The sequence below is a fragment of the Anabrus simplex genome, chromosome 2, assembly GCF_040414725.1.
Source record: "Anabrus simplex isolate iqAnaSimp1 chromosome 2, ASM4041472v1, whole genome shotgun sequence".
Lineage (NCBI taxonomy): Eukaryota > Metazoa > Arthropoda > Insecta > Orthoptera > Tettigoniidae > Anabrus > Anabrus simplex.
The window spans coordinates 736,765,823-736,784,777 of NC_090266.1; the positions used below are offsets into that span (position 1 = coordinate 736,765,823).

The 18,955-nt window shown below is 39.3% G+C and overlaps 1 protein-coding gene across 3 annotated transcripts in view; it reads right to left on the minus strand.

Annotated features, from left to right (window-relative positions):
• The window catches only part of DNAlig1 (DNA ligase 1), a 719,906-nt gene that overhangs the window by 50,680 nt on the left and 650,271 nt on the right, over window positions 1-18,955 (minus strand). For all 3 annotated transcript variants that reach the window (XM_068225852.1, XM_068225851.1, XM_068225853.1), the window contains one exon: window positions 8,115-8,312. In XM_068225852.1, coding sequence (XP_068081953.1) covers window positions 8,115-8,312 — 198 coding nt within the window. The remainder of the gene's footprint in view (window positions 1-8,114; window positions 8,313-18,955) is intronic.

Below are 18,955 nucleotides of genomic sequence, written 5' to 3' on the forward strand. Positions count from 1 at the left end.
GTAGGAGAATGTGCCATGTCCGCTACAGCAGTGAGTAGGCTCCCCTGTGTTGAGCACATACAGATCGAACTAGTTGATTAATTGTTCAATAAGTCTCGCCCTAGCAGGGGAAGACTGAGAACTCCAGAAGGAGGGAGGGAGGGGAGAGGGGGTGGCGGTGTAACAGGCGTTCATGTCTGAACGACCAGATCCTGTAGCTCATGTACAGGATGTGAATATCCAAGTTGTGTGGAGAGTACACATTGCACACCATTGTCATTACTGGTAACAGAATGTGAACTGCAATTGCCTCCAGCTGAGTATATGGTGGCACTAGTTCACTGAAGATGTCATGGTAAGTTCGTTCAATCTCCTTACTTCCACAACCATTCCTAACTCTATTGCTCTGTAATAACTAGGGCTCAGATGTTTAAAACCTAAAAATAGCCAAAATAAGCAAGTAAATATGACTTCAAAAGTGATGAAATATGACATTAAAATTACAAAAGATGACCCAAAAATGATTAATCTAAATATGGCCATTTTATAGTAAATTATAAATTGAAACGGCAATTCCTTTGATACATATTTGTTAACTAAATTCTTTATTCTTACTTTCATACTAATTTTCTGAATATAAATGTTAAGCAATTCACTAAGATTAAAATATCACATACCATTTTAAAAGTCAAAACATGTTTGCATCCTGCATTGATGGTTTGATATATGAGAAAACTAGAAATCGATCTATTTTTTTAAAATACTCTGGATTGTTTAAGCCCAGATTTCATTAATATTACTCAAATGCGTTAAAGCTTAAATTAAGCAGCATGACTGAATTAAGTAGATGTCTTTCAATACATTACGGTAGGGCGGCAGAGCCTATAGTGCAAAGTTGCATGCCTTTTTCATTCTTCTCCACGGGTGGAATTGAAGTGTATGACAAAGGCACTTATATTATTCTTCTAAAATAATCTGATTTGGTATTGATGTCATTATGTAATACCTGTTACAGTGAAAGCACATTTTAAAAAATAGAACCTTAACTAAAACAGTAGGTTCCTCATTTTTTCTGAAAGTGAGGTTAAGTACAGGCTTGTTAGCACAGTAATTTCAATTTAATTTAAAAAAAATTCAATTAGCTAAAAAGGCATAACGGGTGTTACAGCATGAAATGTAACGGGTGTTACACAAGTTCTAACAGTGTTTGTATGATGAAATATTAATTAATTCAAGTGCCCAATGTAGCATTCTGGTTATAGTGAAGTATTCTGGCTGCTAGCAACCACTTTCAGATACTTTCTTTTTTCCTGCGTGTTTTCTAATGCATTTATTTACTCTCATTTCATTCTACTGTAACTTTTTAAAGTTACGTCATTAACAGTGTAATGCATTCAGTTGAACTTTTATTTTCCTTATTTTCAGAACATGGCTCCAGTGTCTGCTAAGGAATGAATGAAAAAGTATCGGGAAAGAATGAAGGGGGATCCAACAAAATTTAAGGAGTACCTCGACAAAAAGAAGCAGCGTGATCAAATTAGGAGGAATAAATTGGAAGACAGCTTTAGCAGTGACAAGCCAAAAAAAGCTGAAGAGTTGAAAAAGGTTTGTGATAGGATTCGACTTCATAGGCAAAGGAAGAAATCTCAGGTAAAGTCTGAATCAAATAGTGTGGGGACAGAATCTCCTCTGGGCTCGTATAGTTGCCTACAATCACTTGGGAAGGCTCTTGTCATGAAGAAACTGGCTATGGTGATTACTGGATCAAGCTTGTTCAGGGTAGTTCCAAAACTAACTAAAAAAGCATGAAACATTCTATCAGCTGAAGATGAAGCTTCTGTCATCCAGTTTTTTGTTCCGATGAAATAAGTCATCAGGCACCTGGCAAACAAGATGTTAAGTCAGTTAAGAATCCTGCCACTGGGAAAAGGGTGCATATGCAAAAGCGATACATTGTAATGACTAGGGGAGGCCTACCAGGAATTTAAATCTAATCTACACTGACTGACAGAGCAAATGCAACACCAAGGAGGAGTGGTTCGAAAGGGATGAAAGTTGGGGAAAAAACAGAGACGGCACGGACGAATAATTGATGTTTATTTCAAACCGATATGCAGGTTACACAATGCGCGCGGCATCGACTCAGTAGGATGTAGGACCACCGCGAGCGGCGATGCACGCAGAAACACGTCGAGGTACAGAGTCGATAAGAGTGCGGATGGTGTCCTGAGGGATGGTTCTCCATTCTCTGTCAACCATTTGCCACAGTTGGTCGTCCGTACGAGGCTGGGGCAGAGTTTGCAAACGGCGTCCAATGAGATCCCACACGTGTTTGATTGGTGAGAGATCCGGAGAGTACGCTGGCCACGGAAGCATCTGTACACCTCGTAGAGCCTGTTGGGAGATGCGAGCAGTGTGTGGGCGGGCATTATCCTGCTGAAACAGAGCATTGGGCAGCCCCTGAAGGTACAGGAGTGCCACCGGCCGCAGCACATGCTGCACGTAGCGGTGGGCATTTAACGTGCCTTGAATACGCACTAGAGGTGACGTGGAATCATACGCAATAGCGCCCCAAACCATGATGCCGCGTTGTCTAGCGGTAGGGCGCTCCACAGTTACTGCCGGATTTGACCTTTCTCCACGCCAACGCCACACTCGTCTGCGGTGACTATCACTGACAGAACAGAAGCGTAACTCATCGGAGAACACGACGTTCCGCCATTCCCTCATCCAAGTCGCTCTAGCCCAGCACCATGCCAGGCGTGCACGTCTATGCTGTGGAGTCAATGGTAGTCTTCTGAGCGGACGCCGGGAGTGCAGGCCTCCTTCAACCAATCGACGGGAAATTGTTCTGGTCGATATTGGAACAGCCAGGGTGTCTTGCACATGCTGAAGAATGGCGGTTGACGTGGCGTGCGGGGCTGCCACCGCTTGGCGGCGGATGCGCCGATCCTCGCGTGCTGACGTCACTCGGGCTGCGCCTGGACCCCTCGCACGTGCCACATGTCCCTGCGCCAACCATCTTCGCCACAGGCGCTGCACCGTGGACACATCCCTATGGGTATCGGCTGCGATTTGACGAAGCGACCAACCTGCCCTTCTCAGCCCGATCACCATACCCCTCGTAAAGTCGTCTGTCTGCTGGAAATGCCTCCGTTGACGGCGGCCTGGCATTCTTAGCTATACACGTGTCCTGTGGCACATGACAACACGTTCTACAATGACTGTCGGCTGAGAAATCACGGTACGAAGTGGGCCATTCGCCAACGCCGTGTCCCATTTATCATTCGCTACGTGCACAGCACAGCGGCGCATTTCACATCATGAGCATACCTCAGTGACGTCAGTCTACCCTGCAATTGGCATAAAGTTCTGACCACTCCTTCTTGGTGTTGCATTTGCTCTGTCAGTCAGTGTATATATTTAAAAAATTTATGAAAACTAAAATAAGTCAGTCCGGCCATTCCATCCGGTCGATTTCGTTCATTTTCTTGAAAGGTATTCATGCACAGATTTGTCATCAGGTACTATAAATCACCTAACTTCTGCCCTCCTCAAATTATTTAATTTTTTCAATTTTTTGTCTCTTTGAAGCAATCATATCCTTGGTTCTAATTGAGGTACGGAGTTTGTTTTGGTCTAAAAGTACTCAGCGGATCAAGCACTTTCTTTTGAGGTAATAACTACTTAAACTGGTAGATTGTGAGAAAAGTTGTGAGTACATTTGTCTCCATGATGAAGATCTTTGAAGGATTTTTTAACAGTTCGGTGTGTACTGTTGTTCCAAGGAACGTTTAATTTAATTTCTTTTTGTGATGTATTTTGAAGTGTTTTGTTGACACTATATTACATTCTATTAACACAGCAGATCATGTGCTTTATTTCATTAACTCGAAACATTGCAAATACATCCGTGAGTATAGTAACGAACAACGCCGTACTTTGTACATTGCGGGCGGAGCCAGCGGGGAAACTGCTAGTAATCCTGATATTCATGTTGGCAAATCCTCATTCTATGCCAATATCACAAATGCCCCATAAGGTTTGTGAACAACATGGCAATTTTAATTATTTAGTTGAAGCTACACTGATCAGTCAGAACATTATAACTTCCTACCTAATTAGCCAGTATGTCCACCTTTGGCATAGATAACAGCGGCGATGTGTCTTGGCATGGAAGCAATGAAGCCTTGGTAGGTCGCTGAAGGGAGTTGACACCACATCTGCACACACAAGTCACCTAATTCCCGTAAATTCCATGGAGGGGGGCGATGAGCTCTAACGCCATGTTCAAACACAACCCAGATTTGTTCGATCGGGCAAGTTGGGGGCCAGCAAATCAATTGTGACTCGCCACTGTGTTCCTAGAACAACTCCATCACACTCCTGGCCTTGTGACATGGCGCATTATCTTGTTGAAAAATGCCACTGCTGTTGGGAAACATGTTCGTCATGAAGGGGTATACGTAGTCTGCAACCAGTGTACAATACTTATCGGCCGTCAAGGTGTCTTGCACGAGCTCCACTGTGGACCCACGTATGCCCACGTGAATGTTCCCCAGAGCATAACTGAGCCGCCGCCAGCTGTCTCCATACCGCAGTACAGGTGTCAAGGGCTGTTCCTCTGGAAGATCACTGATTTGAACCCTCCCATCAGCATGATAAAGAAGGTATTGGAGTTCATCAGAGCATGCAATGGTCTGCCACTGCGCCAACGTCCAGCAACGAGGGTCATGTGCCCATTTCAGTCGTATTTGCCGATGTCGTGGTGTTAACATTGGCACATGCATGGGTCATCTGCTGTGGAGGTTCATCTTTAAGGTGTTCGGTGCACTGTGTGTTCAAACACACTTGTACTCTGCCCAGCATTAAAGTCTGATGTTAGTTCCACCACAGTTCGCCACCTGTCCTTTTTTATTTCATAAAACAACATTTTATAAGGTCCAGCCTTTCGGTTCATACATTCTGTCATTCTTTTTTTTTTTCCCCCTTTTTTTAAAATCTAGGCTCCACTTTATCTTGACGACACACCCATGTGGATTAACATTTTAAAAATAATTTTTTGATCAATGACGAAGTACCTTAGTGTCTGAAAACTGACTGGTTATGAAATAAACACTTGTGTGCTGATACGACTGTTTAATAATAATAATAATAATAATAATAATAATAATAATAATAATAATAAAAATCACAATAGACACAAAAAGGCTGGACTTAAATTTGAATGTCTTTCATTTGCAGACAACTTAGTGTTCTTTACTGAAAATCTAGAGACTGCCACTACACAGATAGAGGTTTTGCAAGAAACAGTAGAAAAGGCAGGACTTAAAGAAAGAGCGTAAATTTCTAAGGAAAATTCTGGGACCCAAGAAAGCAACAGGGATATAGTTTACCTTCCGTTTGAAATCAGATCAAGAGCTGTATGAAAAATGCGAAAACATTTCAACCTCGATAAGAAAAAGGCGACTGACTTTCTATGGACACCTAAGAAGAATGGCACCAGAACGCCTAGCAAATAACATCCTCATCTTCCACGAAAGAAGAAAGACCCAAATACCATGGCTGAAAGAAGTTCATCAGGATCTTAAAAAATGTGGCATTGAGGAGGGAGATATTACAAACAGAACAGTGTTCAGAAGGAAAACTGCGGAGGTGACAGATCTGTTCGTAGAGAAACCCAAGAGAACAAGAAGGGAGTTCTCGGATGAGGAACGAGCAAAAGCGAGCCAGAGAATGAAGGAGTATTGGTGTAAAAAAAAAAAAAAAAGAACATCAAAAGTCAAGGAAGTTGTGTAATTGTAACCCATAGGAGGTTGAAACGATCCTAAATAAATAAATAAATAAATAAATAAATAAATAAATAAATAAATAAATTAATTAATAAATAAATAAAAAATAATAAAAAATAAAAGCAGACCTGGACAACTGCTGAAAACTGCATACGATGACGAATGAAATAGTTAATCTGGCAAGAAACATGGTTTGTTCTGCAAACAATGCTATAATTTCATGTGGCTATTTCTAGCCGGGTGCAGCCCTTGTAAGGCAGACCCTCCGATGAGGGTGGGCAGCATCTGCCATGTGTAGGTAACTGCGTGTTATTGTGGTGGAGGATAGTGTTATGTGTGGTGTGTGAGTTGCAGGAATGTTGGGGACAGCACAAACACCCAGCCCCCGAGCCATTGGAATTAACCAATGGAGGTTAAAATCCCCGACCCGGCCTGGAATCGAACCCGGGACCCTCTGAACCGAAGGCCAGTACGCTGACCATTCAGCCGATGAGTTGGACGCAAACATTGCTGAAAGGGATAGATGTGTTTGTGTGTGTTTTTTCTGGATATGCATTTTGTTGGATGGACGTTCAGAGCTTCAGTTATTGGTATGCAGTAATATAACTGGTGAATGCTACTGCAATGAAGTCATACTTCCCCATGGGCATCTACTCAGAGGTACTCTTGGCCCCTAGTTTTCTTGGCCACGGACCATACTGTTAGCAATGTCAGCTGTTGCAAATTTTCCAGTGGGTGTTCACGTGTCACTAGGCATCAGCCCACAACGTCTAACACATGTGCAGTGGGATTTAAATCAGGAGAATGGGTAAGCCTATTGGTCTGTTGAATATCTTTGCTTTCCTACAGCTCATCAACAGCTGCAGTGCAGTGTGACCTAACATTATGGTGGAGGAAGATAGTCCTATGTTACCATTCAACTCCTGAACAATATAATTGAAAGCATGGAGAAATGACAACTTGCACGCAGAGCAGCAATTAGAGGTGATCATATCGACGAAAAACAACGGAGCTATAAGTGTTGTGAAATTACCACGGCTGAGTCAATGTCGGGTGGGTGCGGAGTGTGGCAAAGAGAGCATGTTTCATAAGATGTTACTGAATAGGTTACAAAACTGCAATGCCTGACAATCACTACGTTCGAATGTGCTTAAGTAAATATCAACTGTAGCGTATTCATACCACCACCACAATTCACAGGAAGAATTTTAAAAAAATAGTGAGACCCGTAATATCAAGGTCTGCTTGAACCAACATTTCCTATAATAAATACTGCATTGAATTGTACTGAATACTTCACAAACTCAATAACCTCTCAATCCTGAATCACAGTGGTCTATAATCCGAAACTGGAACATCATCTATACGTCTTGCTAAAAATGAAATAACTAATTCGTTTGAAATATTTCCTTAGCTGAAACAAGGTCTTCAAACTTGTGAATAGCTTAGGTAAAAGTCATTCAGACCGACTAGCAGTAAGCACTTTTACTTCAGTCCTACCAATATTGTACTTGCCTTACGTATGGATCTAACCTAAAAAAGGAATAATTAAAATTCGGACGTTTTATAAAGGCCTATTTGCACTGACAGAATTCAACATTAAACAATATCACAAAAAAAGACTGGTATATTTTATATTTCACAGACTATCAACTCTTGCTTCAATCTATTTATTTTCCTGTCTCTTCTTTTTCAATACTGTTTACAAATCAGCGATTGTATCGCATGTACATTATACCAGTTCTCTTTCATAGCAAGAGTAGAAGTATTTTTTTATGAATACAAATTAAAGTCTTGGTTTAATAACATCCAATTCTGAATACTCTATATAAATATTATACGAGACAAATTAGAAGTGTGAAGTGCATACAGGCTGAAGTGCATACAGGCTGAAGTGCATATATGCTACCTGGTGGACAATTTTGGTGTAACGCAACAAGTGACTGTCGAAACTATCACTGCTTTCTGAATACTACTTTGAGATGCTTCCAAGCGGAAAAATTGCAAGAGAGCAAGTGTCAATAAACTGCAGTCCTGAAACCATGCAATAGCAATGGTGCATAGGATTTACAACAATACTGTGTAAAAGTTTTACCATGGTTTTGTAAAGACTGTTACTTACTGAGCTTGGTGCACTCAAGAATAACTGATTGAGATGAACAGTTTTTTTCAAAGTGGAGAAGAATTGAAGGGCTAATAAGATTAAATATACAGAAGAAAGATATTTCACAAGAGTATGGTCAACACTTTCAAACAAAGACTATTTACTAAGATCAACAGAAAATACGTATTCACTAGTGATCAGTAATGTATACAAAGTTAAACAAAAAATATTCAACTCACAAGTCCCTTTGCGGCCCAATGTGTTGGTGAAAGAGTTAAATCAGCACCCTTGATCTCCCAGACTTGCACTGCATCAAACCAATCATCGGGTGTATGGCTTTTGTCATACCGATAATACGGCCTCGGCTGTGGAATTCTATGCTTCATGAAGAATTCCGTGTGATTTGCTAGGTCTTCATCTGAGAACCCTGTCCCAATCTGTAAAAAAAAAAAATTATATTCTGCTGCATCTTTACCAAGATCATAAAAAGTCATTTTACATACTACAGGATGATAAGACTGGGAAATATCACTCATTCACAATAGAGTAGACTCTCGATTATCTGTGGGTGGATTATACACATCATTGATTAACTGTGATGTCTAGAAAATGGTAAAATAAAATTTATTAAGGCAAGTTTGAAACACTAAAAACTACTGCTGCATTTGAATGTACATAAACAACACAGATCCACAGCCTCTTACCTCTCAAACAGCTGACAAAATGAACAATGGCCTTGACTGTGTTAGACTTCTGTTTGGTCTAATAAGCGAGTGTCACAGCACAGTACTATGAATTATTTTAAATTTATTAATATTATTATTATTAACAAATACATCGCAATTGGGAAATATCCCAGTGGCAATGGTCAGTTACAGTAGTGTGATAATTAGAGCTGGGATTTTTATGTAGTTTCAAGTGGCATAATATGTACATAAATATGTAGCAAAAAGCACCAGAATATGTAGCAAAATATGTAGAATGGACAAAATATGTAATATCATATAATTAATATAAACTTACCATTTTGTCAGTTGCAACACACTAAACACACTTTATATTACATTTTGCAGCACAGTGAACAATTAAATATTTTTCAGTGTTCTTTGGAGTCATATTATATGAATATATCACACACATATTCAATAGAAACTTATTATTTTCAACACTCAAAGCACGTTTATTCCTTAAATTTTGTAGCACAGTGAACTATTAAGTATTTTTCGATGTTCTCTGGGGTCATGGAAAGGCGTTTGTCACTTGCGATGTTCTTATATGCAGAGAAAGATCTTTCAGCATCACATGATGTAACTGTGGCAAATTTTATGAGAGGAATTTTCGCTGGAGAAATGTCTCGGGAGGATCAACGTCATCTCCATTTAGAATTCGGCACACACTGTGAAATATTGAATAACCAGGATTTCTCTTCAACACGTTTTGCAATTTACTCAATACACTTGCACCAGTTTCCCCCCATGCACAGCACTTAGTTTTTCAATAGCATCCTCTATGATGGCAATAGAATCTTGCAGTGGCAGTCCTGATGTTTCTAGACGTTTGATGGTTTCTGGAAGTCAGCAGATGTTGCCCCTGATGTAGGTGATTGAGGAGACCACTTTGGAGTCACTAAAGGCAGTTTGTGATTCACTAATACAGCATTTTCAGGATCAAAAGAATCTGCCACAGTCTTTATAGCATCTAGATGCTCGCTATACAATTTAACTGCTTCTATCCATGTCCCCCACCTCGTTAATGTTGTATGTCCGTCGCGCCCTTCTCGATCCGCCAGCCAGCTACACGCGTGCCAGTGTGTTATTCTTCGAGCCTCGACGCGCAGCCCTCAGTGCGCGTGCCTGGAACGTCGTGTGTGCTATAAAAAGGAGCTCCTAGCCTGTCCAGGCCCACTGACCCCGGTGTCCAGCTCCAGAATACACCCTACGTCGAGCACGGAGGCTACTCCTCTTGAAAATGTGCTTCGGCCAGGTGGACTGAATTTCTAGCAGTAAGAGGTCTCACCTCGGGTCACCGCTCCTCTTGCTTGTTCCACTGTCCATGTCCAGTCTTACCATTATATGCCACTATCATTCCCTAACTAATGCCAACTTCCATTATCAACTTAGTTTCGCTAAGTAGGAACTCTTCAGTCATTGAACTTACGTTAATGAACTCAGACACTTCAACGAGGAAGGACTCTTTGAGATATTTACGTCAGTGCTTCTGTTAGTTTTCGACTATCAAGAACTTTTCATGTCATAAGGACTATCTTTCCGAGATAGTAGTGAATGTGAATACTCCAACGTGTATATAGTGTACAAAAGACAGACTCTTTCTCCAAATTCATAGTTCATTTTGCTTCGAGATAACTTTCAGTTTTGTTAGTGTAAATATTGTAATTTTACATGTGAAGCAAATAAAGAAGTTGTGTTTTTGTAAACCCAACCTTGTTTACAACAGTTAACACTGGTTTCGGCGGCAGTGGTATCTCTGGCAATTGTTGTTTGTAAGGTAGCACTCGTGGAGCTTTTAGAAAAACCTTTTTGTTGCTGAAAATTAATCTATTCACTTGTGGAAACTTAGCTCTAATATCTTCGGCAACACGTTGCAGTCCATGAGCCAAGCATGTAAAATGGAGCATATTGGGATAAAACACCTTCAAAGCAGTTGCACCCTTAAGCATATATGTTGCAGCATCAGAATACATCACTAATACCTTTTCCTCTTTCATCTCAGTCAGCCACAGAGCTCTTAATCCATAATTCACAAATCTCGCAATAGTTGAGTGATTTGTATAGTCTAGCTCCTTACAGTAGATCAAACATGGTTTTGAGGTGCTGTCAGGTTGTAGCTTCGCCACCACAAGATTTGCAATAAATCTACCCTTAGCATCTGTTGTTTCATCAACAGCAGCCCATATGAAAGAATTTCCTATATGCTGTCTTATGTTGTCCATTACCTCGTCGTAGCAGACTTGAACATAATTCTTGCGTAGTGTTGATTGGTTAGGAACATGTTGCTTGCTGTATTTTTCCAGAAAAGATGTGAATTCAGGCACTTCAAGTTTATACCATGGAATATTGGATGCAATCATTGCACTGCGTAAAGTCTTTATAAAAAGGGTTACTTGAAGGTGAAGGCTGCATCTGTGTTAAAAGGATTTGTTTCTTTTGTAGACCTAACTGTTGGTTTTTTTATGCAGAGCACTTCGTGCATGTTGATCAAGCTGGGATTTCATGGAACATGCAATATGTTTGTTGCATGCTTGGCAAATCACTACTTTGCCATCAGTTGCAAAGGACTCGTCAACTGCAATCCATGATTTTAACTTTGAAGCCAGCGAGGACGCTACTGGTGCCATATTGACTCTAGAGGAAACTGATGTTCATCAACTGTGTTCTTCAGCTGTTCAAAATAAACTAAAACCTAATTGAGATATTTCAAAGGAAGACAGCTCTAACAACAGATTTGGAAATTCCTAACTACATAACAAAGAGGTCACAGAAATGTGCTTAGAAAAATATTCCTGGAAACTCCAACATGAAAGTGGCTAGTTGTAAAGCAATTAACTCTAAAAGGGATGAAAGATTTAAGACTGGCACATGTAAAGTAACAGTTTTCCTGCAGCTAATTGGAACCTTTAGAATAACCTATTTCGCAACAAGAAGAAGAAGAAGAAGAAGAAGAATACACTAAGCACTTTCATGGAAACAAAACATTACAAGAAATTCTACCAGTTTCATATTCTAGATCCAGCAGAAAATAACAAATTCAGTGTCCATCATTTACAACTTTTACTTTAATAGCACGAATGATCTTTTTAAAGAAGGTTTTGATACTGGAAAGAATTTATCAAAGACTGTTGCAGGTAATTTCTTCCAATCCCTTACGGTCCTGTTTACAAAGGAAAACTTGCCCACACCCGTATGCTTGTTTCTGGCCCTAATTTTATACTTTTGATCATTTCTCGATAAGTACAAGGGAGGTTCCAACCTATTCCTAATACTACTCCAGGCAGCCTTTTCTGTTTATGTTAGTGCACAGCAATGTCCGTAAAACGTGTAGTGTTAATGATGCAGTAAAAGCTGGCAATAGTGTGGAATCTTGAAGGAGATACTACATAGCAATTGTCTCTGAGAAAGAAAAAAAAAAAACACCACTGGAAAAGACCAAAAACAAAACACAAAATACTAAGTTTCACAATCAGCTATTACTCCAGTACAGAAATTGGTAATATACTTATCCACCTAGTCAACACAAATACAATATTTGTGGACAAGTATATGTCAATATGGAGTACAGTGAAGTTAATTGTATGTAAGAGCTATTACTCATTTAGAGGTTTGTTAAAGAGGAAACAATGAAAATATCTACTTATTACATACTATAAAGTTCATTAATCCGTATTGATGGTTGAACTCCTACATTAATACCAAAACAGTATTTATTATCCTCCTACGCAATTACATTAGTATAATCTTATAAGATAAGTGTAAATTAGACATGTTTGTTTCAATTCGTTATGAGTCATCTCCAGTAAAACACATTAAATTAAATGGCAAAGATTAAAATTATGGAATATACTTTAAAAAATTGCTTAAGGTTCACGATAAAGTAAAATGGAAGCTACAAAGGGGCACAATATATTGTGTATTCTGGTTCGCGATGTTGCGAGGCTCAGCATCTTGTCCATAAGTAATACGGTATTTTCTGCCAAGATGCCTCTATAGTAGGTTGGAATACCGAATTACAGATAATGTGTTCTCATGAGAGGAACTGTCAATCAACCAGTCACTACTGATCTGCATTTAGGGCAGTTGCCCAGGTGGCAGATTCCCTATCTGTTGTTTTCCTAGCCTTTTCAAAGAAATTAGAAATTGATTGAACATCTCCCTTGGTAAGTTATTCCAAGCCCCAACTCCCCTTCCTATAAACAAATATTTGCCCCAATTTATCCCCTTGAATTCTAGCTTTATCTTCATATTGTGATCTTGCCTACTTTAAAGACACCACTCACACTTATTCGTCTACTGATGTCATTCCACGCCATATCTCCACTGACAGCTCGGAACAAAGCACTTATGATATATATGTTGATTCCAATAGGGAACCTGAAATATTTGTTCCGAATGAGTAAATTTATAATAACAATATAGTTGGTCTGTTCTTGGACCTTATAAATTTTCCAGCTAACTCATTCCTGGTTGCTATGGGAATCAACATCTATATAATCTGATGGCTAGGCAGGCATCAATTTTTGAAAACAGGACAAAGTCTCTCATAGTACATGGCACTGCCAGTGGCTCCAAGTAGCCTACGCAGTGGCCTCCACAGTACGCACTAGCCATGCGTCTTGGTAGGTATGCTATTTACCAACTGAGGAGCCCAACTTAGCACACTGGGCCGAAATGCTGGCAACCAGGAATGAGTTAGCTGGAAAATTTATAATGTCCAATAACGGACCAACTATACTGCTATTACATACCACTTAGTAGAGCAGCTCTTCTTTTTTCCAAGTCTTCCCACCCCAAACATTGCAACATTTTTGTACGCTACTCTTTTGTCTGAAATCATCCAGAACAAACTGAGCTGCTTTTCACTGGATTTTTTCCAGTTCTTGAATCAAGTAATCCTGGTGAGGGTCCCATACACTGGAAACATACTCTATTTGGGGTCTTACAAGAGACTTATATGCCCTCTCCTTTACATCCTTACCACAACCCCTAAATACCCTCATAACCATGTGCAGAGATCTGTATCCATTATTTACAATCATTTTTATGTGACTACCCCAATGAAGATCTTTCCTTATATTAACACCTACGGATTTACAAAGATCCCTAAAAGGTACTTTCACCCCATCAACACGGTAATTAAAACTGAGAGGACTTTTCCTATTTGTCAAACTCACAACCTTACTTTTAACCCCGTTTATCATCATACCATTGTCCACCGTCCATTTCACAACCGCATCAAGGTCATTTTGTAGTTGCCCACAATCTTGTAAATTATTTCTTGTAAATTATTTATTACTCTGTACAGAATCTGCTAAAAGCCTTAGCTCTGATTCCACTTCTTTACACATATCATTGATACATATAAGGAAACATAAAGATCCAATAATACTGCCTTGAGGAATTCCCCTCTTAATTATTATAGGGGCAGATAAAGCTTCGCCTACTATAATTCTCCGTGCTCTATTTCTAGAAATAGAGCCACCCATTCAGTCACTCTTTTGTCTAGTCCAATTACACTCATTTCTGCCAGTAGTCTCCCATGATCTACCCCATCAAATGCCTTAGATAGGTCAATCGTGATACAGACCATCTGACCTCCTGAATCCAGGATATCTGCTATATCTTGCTGGAATCCTACAAATTGAGCTTCAGTGGAATAACCTTTCCTAAACCCAAACTGCCTTCTATCAAACCAGTTATTAATTTTGCAAACATGTCTAATATAATCAGAAAGAATGCTTTCCAAAGCTTACAATACATGTCAAACTGACTGGCCTGTAATTTTCAGCTTTATTTCTATCACCCTTTCCTTTATACACAGGGGCTACTATAGCAACTCTCCATTCATTTGGTATAGCTCATTCATGCATACAATAATCAAGTGAGTACCTCAGATATGGTACTATATCCCAACCCATTGTCTTCAGTATAACCCTCGAAATCTTATCATCAATTCCAGCTGTTTTTCTAGTTTTCAACTTTTCTTACTGTCACTGTTATTATAATTAAATTTTAATACTTCTTTAGTATTAGTCGCCTCCTCTATCTGGACATTATCCTTGTAACCAATAATCTTTACATACTGCTGACTGAATACTTCTGTTTTTTGAAGATCCTCGCATACACACTCCCCTTGTTCATTAATGATTCCTGGAATGTCCTCCTTGGAACCTGTTTCTGCCTTAAGGTAGCTATACACACTCTTCCATTTTTCACTAAAATTTGTATGACCATCCATTATGCTTGCCATCATGTTATCCTTAGCTGACTTCTTTGCTAGATTCGATTTCCTAGTACGTTCATTCTATTTCTCCTTACTTCCACAGCCATTTCTAATTAAATTTCTTTCCAACCTGCACCTCCTTCTTAGTCTTTTTTACTTCTCTGTTATAATACCTTTGTAGGTACAAATCTACAGTATTTTCACATTCCTCAACAATTGCTTTAAACCCATCCCAGAGTCTGTTACATTTTCATTTACCGTTTTCCACTGATCATAGTTACTTTTTAAAAACTCTCTCATACCTGATTTATCAGCCATATGGTAGTTTAGTTTAGTTTATTGCCTTTCTTATATGGCGGGGCTCAGGTTATGAAGCCTGCTGTTATGCCAAACCATATTATACAACAGCTTTATACAATTTACAGAATAATGTACATAAAATCATTTTTATATATATTTCTAAAAGTCACTAAAATTAAGTTACTTAACCTCTATAATTTTGTATCCTTATTGATAATTAAAAGCTAATTATTAATTTTTTATGTTAATGAGATCTACTTTTTACATATTTGAGTACCACATTAAACATTTCCTTTTAAATAGCCACGGATATTGCCTATGCCTCTCATTTCAGCTGGGATTGAGTTCCAGGAACGCATGGTAGCAGGTATGAATGAGTTGTTGTACGAGTTACTGTGGTGAATGGGAATGGACAAGAGCGAACGTGTGGATGACCTTGAGGGAGCTCTATCAGAAGGGGAGAGATATTTAAAGTCTGTTCTAAGATAGTCTGGTTAGCTTGTTTGCAGAATACTGTGGAGAAGGGAAACAGCGTGGTATTTACGTCGTTCAGTCAATCATAGCCATGACAGCTGAGAGAGGAAAGGGCTAATATGAGCTTGGATTGGGATATTTAATACGAATCGAGCACAAGCATTATAGGCTCGTTGTAGTCGACATGAAAGTGTTTTGCTCATACTATTATCAACTACATCTCCGTAGTCAAATATTGGAAATATTAGATTCTGCTAATTTTCTTGTGTTTCTTGGAAGGAAGTCCCCTCATCCTCTTCGCAGAATGTAATGAATAGAATACTCTTTGACAAATTTTTGTGACATGTTCCGACCAACTTAAATATTTATCGAATACTACTCCAGGGTTCTTTACATGATCGCTATATGTTACTGGTATTCCACTGAGCGTTTTGTATTTTCGCATGAGATTTATATGTGCCAATTATGATGGCCTGTGATTTTGATGGGTTCACTTTCAGGCCACTTCTGCTAGTCCAGTCATTAACATTTGCTAGGTCTGAGTTTAACTTAGTGATTGAATTGTTTAAGTCATTAGGCTTTGTGTGAATATATATTTGAATATCATCTGCATACAGGTGATATTTACAAGTGGTCAGCGTCTCAGATAAGTCGTTCTTGTACAATGAGAACAGAAGTGGTGACAATACTCCACCCTGAGCCATGCCCATCTTAGTGGTTTGCCACGAAGATGTATCGTTTCCCACTGATACATGCTGCTGACGATCACTAAGATAGGGCTGTACCCAGGTTAATGTGCTGTAAGAAAATTTCAGCGCCTTAAGTTTTAGAGAGTAATATGTCTCTATCTACACAGTCGAAGGCTTTGCTTAAATCCAAGAGAACAAGTACAGTAATTTGTCCTTTATCTATCGCTAGTTGCATGTCATTTGTCACTTTAACTAATGCAGTGGTAGTACTGTGGTTTTGTCTGAATCCCGATTGATATTTGTCAAGTAAGTTGTACTGTATAAGATATTCAGTCATTTGCTTATCGATGGCCTAGAATGAAAACCTCGTATCTCACAAAGTTCTTCCTATCCATTACTTCCCTTAAGACTGGTTACGCCTCCCAGCCACACATGAATACGCAGTCCATCAGAACAATGTTCGTTGTGTTCTTTATTCCTATGCCGACGTGTGAAGGAAAATGAACCTTATCGTACCGTACTATAGGAAAGTATGTCTGCGTGACGTATTTACTGACTCCTACAGTGTAATTTTATAAGGTTCATTTTCCTTTACGTATCAGCATAGGAAAATAAACCCAATGAACATTGTTCTGATGGACTGCATATTCATGTGTGGCTGGGAGGCGTGACCAGTCTAAAGGGAAATAATGGCTAGGAAGAACTTTTTGAGATACGAGGTATTCAATCTAGGCCATCGTTATGTACTATATTCTCCAACAATTTTCCTAATATAGGAAGGATACTTACAGGACGATAATCTTCGGGACTGTTGGGGTGGTTGTTTTTAGAGAAAGGTCGGATGATTTCATGTTTCCAATTCGAAGGAAAGACTCCAGTCATGAGTGATTTATTAATGATATGCGTGACCGTTGGAAGTATGATGTCTATGATTCTTTTTAAGAGAGAGAGGTTGATTTCATCATGGCCAGTGGACCCTGACTTTATTTCACTGAAGACTTTCCTAACGTCACTGGGGGTCACATGAGAAAAGTAGAACTACTCGCCATTATGTCTTGCTTTTGAGGATATTCTGTTAATTACTGCTGCTTTCATCTGTTCGTCAATCTGAGAGGATCGTTAACTAAAATATGAGTTTAAGTCATCTAGTGGTACATTACAGTTGTTGTCATTTGTCTTGTTTTTGCATAATCCCACTTCGCAAAGAGATTTCCAAACCTAACTAGAATTTTGAGTGTTCAAAATATCGTAAGGGTTATGTATTTTAGCATTTCTAATTAACTGTGTTGTTCTGTATTGGAGTTTTTTATACTTTCCAAAACTGTCAGATGTAGGATATTTCACGTAATAATTATAGGCTGCATCTCCTACTTTCATCTGGTCGCATATTTCTTGGGAAAGCCATGGGTTTAAAGGCCTCTTTACCTTAACAGTGCATAGTGGTGCATGTCTGTCATACGAAGTCAGAAGTAGTTCGTTAAAATGATTTACTTTTCCGTCAATGTCATTTATGAACTGAATGTTATGCCATGGTGTCTTAAGAGCATCTTCAAAAAATGCGTCTTCATTAAAGTGTTTAAAATCTCTATATGTAATTAACGTCAGTTTGAATTTAGGGCAATTCAAAGAATACGCAGCGTAAACCATGTCATGTCGGGGAGACCGGGAACGGGCATTTGTCCACGAGTTAGGATTCGGTTGGTATTATTAGTAGTTATTCGATTGAAGAGCGTACGTGAGTTGGCAACATGATGTGTAGGTTTAGGGGTAGTATTGTCAAATTAATGGATGAAAACATCTCTGTCAATCGTTTTGTTTCGGTAGATTTGACAAGTCTGTATGAAAGTCTCCCATTAAAATGAAATGCTCATACCTGGGTGTTAGATCATGTAGGGCTTCTTCCAGATTTGTGATGTTACCAGACTTCGGTGGACGATACACCACACCAAGCAAGCACTTCGTACTGCGAACTATGAGCTCAATGAACAAGAATTCAGGGCTATTGGAGAACTCACTGGGGGATTTTAATATCACCTTATACTTCACATCATCCAGTATATACATACCGACTCCTCCACCGAGCTTACCGTTCCTGTCATTCCTAACTAATGAATAACCATTCATACTAACAAGAGATGAAGGGACAGATTGACGCAACCACGACTCGGAGAATAATAACTTAAAATTAATCTGTAGATATAAAAGGAAAACCTACACTAGATAAAATTAAGAAACTAAAAATTGAAATTAATGATAAAAATGTAGGCTATAGCTACAGCTGAAATTCTGATTAAAGTTCTATACAGCGGTATTTAGTTTACAGATGTCGGCTCATGGTTAGCGAATACGGTAGAGATCATATAGATGTTGATTCCCATAAGGAATCTGAAATATTTGTCCTGAATGAGCAAATTTATAATACCAATATAAATGGTCCGTTATTGGACATTATAAATTTTCCAGCTAGCTCATTCTTGGTTGCCAGCGTTTCGCCCTCATGTGCTAGGGTGGGCTCATCAGTTGGTACCTAGCACACCTACCAATACGCTGGCTAGTGCATACCGTGGAGGCCACTGCGTAGGCTAACTGGAGCCACCGGCAGTGCCAATGCACTAAGAGACTTTGTCTCATCACTAAAAATTGATGCCTGCTTGGCCATCAGA